The 2,720-nt window shown below is 31.0% G+C and overlaps 1 protein-coding gene across 1 annotated transcript in view; it reads right to left on the bottom strand.

Annotated features, from left to right (window-relative positions):
• Positions 1-2,720, bottom strand: part of LOC106880610 (kin of IRRE-like protein 1) — an 87,079-nt gene that overhangs the window by 63,268 nt on the left and 21,091 nt on the right. Inside the window, exon 4 of the mRNA XM_052967798.1 lies at positions 999-1,277. Coding sequence (XP_052823758.1) covers positions 999-1,277 — 279 coding nt within the window. The remainder of the gene's footprint in view (positions 1-998; positions 1,278-2,720) is intronic.

Raw genomic sequence — 2,720 nt, 5'->3', positions numbered from 1 at the left:
TATATATATATATATATATATATATATATTGGGTATTGTAGATGCATTAGATTAATATTTAACTAGAACAAAATATAAGAAATAAGATAATAAGCATCAAAATTCCAGTTCATTTGAGACACAGTATCAAAGTCTTGTCACCAAAGTCACTTCTAACATGTAATGAAGCAGAATACACTAAGTAATGGCAGAGAATAATGAGACTGGGAGGCAATTGTCGAACACTGTTGCCTGAGAGAGAATGCATCTACAAGCATGACAAAGTTGGGATATCAATACATTGGAAATTATGTCAGCATTTTGAAATCCTAACGAAAACCTGGTGGTATAAACATAAACATGGAAAGGTCTCAGAGAATCACACAGACAAAAACTATCAAGACTAACTAGCTAGACGTTGTTGTCAAGGACAATCAAAAACTGAAAACTTCCTCTTTCAGGAATACCAGTCCCAAAAGAAAAGATATATATTTTTAAAAGAAATGGAAAAAAATTATCCTTGTATAAACATCTGGAAATAAAAATTTCTAAAACCTAGTTTCAAGGCTTTAGAATCTTCTAAAGTAAGAAAGTTATCACATCCTATTTCCCTTACTCTCTAATCTTAGGCTTTATTTATTCTTTTTGTCTCAGTCATGTTGAGTATATCACTTTCAAGGGTCTTAGTTGATCATATCAATCTCAGAACTTATTTCAATCTTGTAGTTATTTTATCAATCTTTGTGTATCAAACCACTAAGTTAAGAGATACAAAGCATCAAAAATGAAACACATATAACCACACATATAAACACACACACACACATACATACATCTTATATATAAATTCCAGGCTTCGACACAGTTTCTTTTGCCAAATTCAATCAGAAAATGTGATAGAAGACCATTGTCCAAAATACAGCTCAGTGGAATCAATCAATAACCGCATAATTGTGAGGGAAACTTCATCATGCATTTATGCCTGTGACTCTCTAGGAATTATTGTTTAATCATCTTACCAGATGCAGAGAGTATCCCAGATCCTTTAATAACTTCTGTTGCCTGGTCATTTTTTACCATAATAGTACATGTCCAGTTGCCTGTATCTCTCCAGGAAGTATTATTGAAGATTAATTGATTCTCATTGGGGACATGTCCTTCAATCTGATGTCCAAAGATTTCTTGCGTCCATTTTAATGAAGTTATTTTAAAATTGGTTAAATCTTCAACATTACATTTCAATATAGCTTGTTCACCTATTTTCGCATTGACACTGTTTACTTGAACTGTTGGGAAATCTGCAGTAAAAAGATAAAATACACAATATATGTAAACATGTAATAAATATTTAAAAGATTCTAAAATATTTGTTTGCCATATATTTCCTCCTGTTAAACTCGGTTTAACCATTCTGGCACCAACCCACCCAATTCATCCCTTTGGTTCTATAATACAAACTTCCTGTGTTAAAGTGATCTAAATTAAAACCTTCCATGTTGCCGTGAAAACCCATGTAATTTATGCACTTTTTCCACAAAAATAAAAATAAAATTTAGACGGTACATAAATTACATGAGTAGATTATTTCCAGAATTTTTTGAAATCTTTATTTTTTTGAAAAACGACGTACAAAACGTAAACATTTGTACTGGAAGTTGACTCATTTAATGTCAGAATAGGTTTTTACAGAAAAAATAATGGCTTTTACCTATGCTAGATGGTATAGTGCATACTTTTTCTGTATAAATTTACTAAAACCCTTAAATGGTTAACTACTTTTTGAAGTCTGATGTTCATGTTGGCAAACATGGTCTGGGCCATATTTTACATTGTTAAGAGTTTCTACCTATCTCAATGGAGCACCATTGACATACATAGTGATATGGATATTCCTGACTGAAAAAATGTAATGATATGGATAATCTTGATTGTATGTTTTTATTTTTGTCTGTTTATTACTAGGCACAGTTTTAAGTTTGTCGTACTGTTTACGCCAATTTCGAACATTGGCTTCATTAACATTAAAATGCCTTCTGCCACGTTCAAATGCATATTCAACATATTTAATTTCTCATTCACAGTAAACGATTCATACTGCCCATGCTGACAATAACAGTAATGACAAATTTTAAAGTTTACTTGAAATTTTAAAAGTGTTAAAAGGGTTAAAATTTTGATACTCTGTATCAAAAGTTCAAACGAGAATAGGCAGAAAAGAATTCTGTCTACGTAATTGGTTTGATAAGTCACCTTCCTCTGTCGGTTGAGTAAAGTGTCATCCAAGCTGATGTTTATTGGTAATTAAACTTAATTGCAACACCTGCGTGTATTCATCTTTGCTTTTGTTGGTAATTCCTATCAACAACTTTTCCTGTGATCATGATTTGAGAAGACATACAGCAGTATGCTAAAGATCAGACATAATCTTTTGTGGGCAAGAAATGTAAAATAAAGTTATTATAAACAACACAAAAACTTTGTAATTTAATAGCTTTCAATGTGATACCTGTTAAACAGAAATCATTTTTATTTAATGAAAATTTAATATAATCTAATCTTAAGTAAATGAAATTATGCTAAATACAACTAAATCAAAAACCTTTTACCCTTGGCTATATCGGCAATTCTGAAAACTTTTGGGTGTGAAATTTTACATAAGTAGAAGCTTTTTTTAACAAATTTCATTCTGAAAATCACCTGCTTACATTACACAGGTGTGCAATGTACATGAGTTTTTATGG

This window comes from Octopus bimaculoides, chromosome 5 (assembly GCF_001194135.2).
Source record: "Octopus bimaculoides isolate UCB-OBI-ISO-001 chromosome 5, ASM119413v2, whole genome shotgun sequence".
NCBI lineage: Eukaryota > Metazoa > Mollusca > Cephalopoda > Octopoda > Octopodidae > Octopus > Octopus bimaculoides.
The sequence above is the reverse complement of the archived record's forward strand: the minus strand, read 5'-3'. Positions and strand labels throughout refer to the sequence as shown.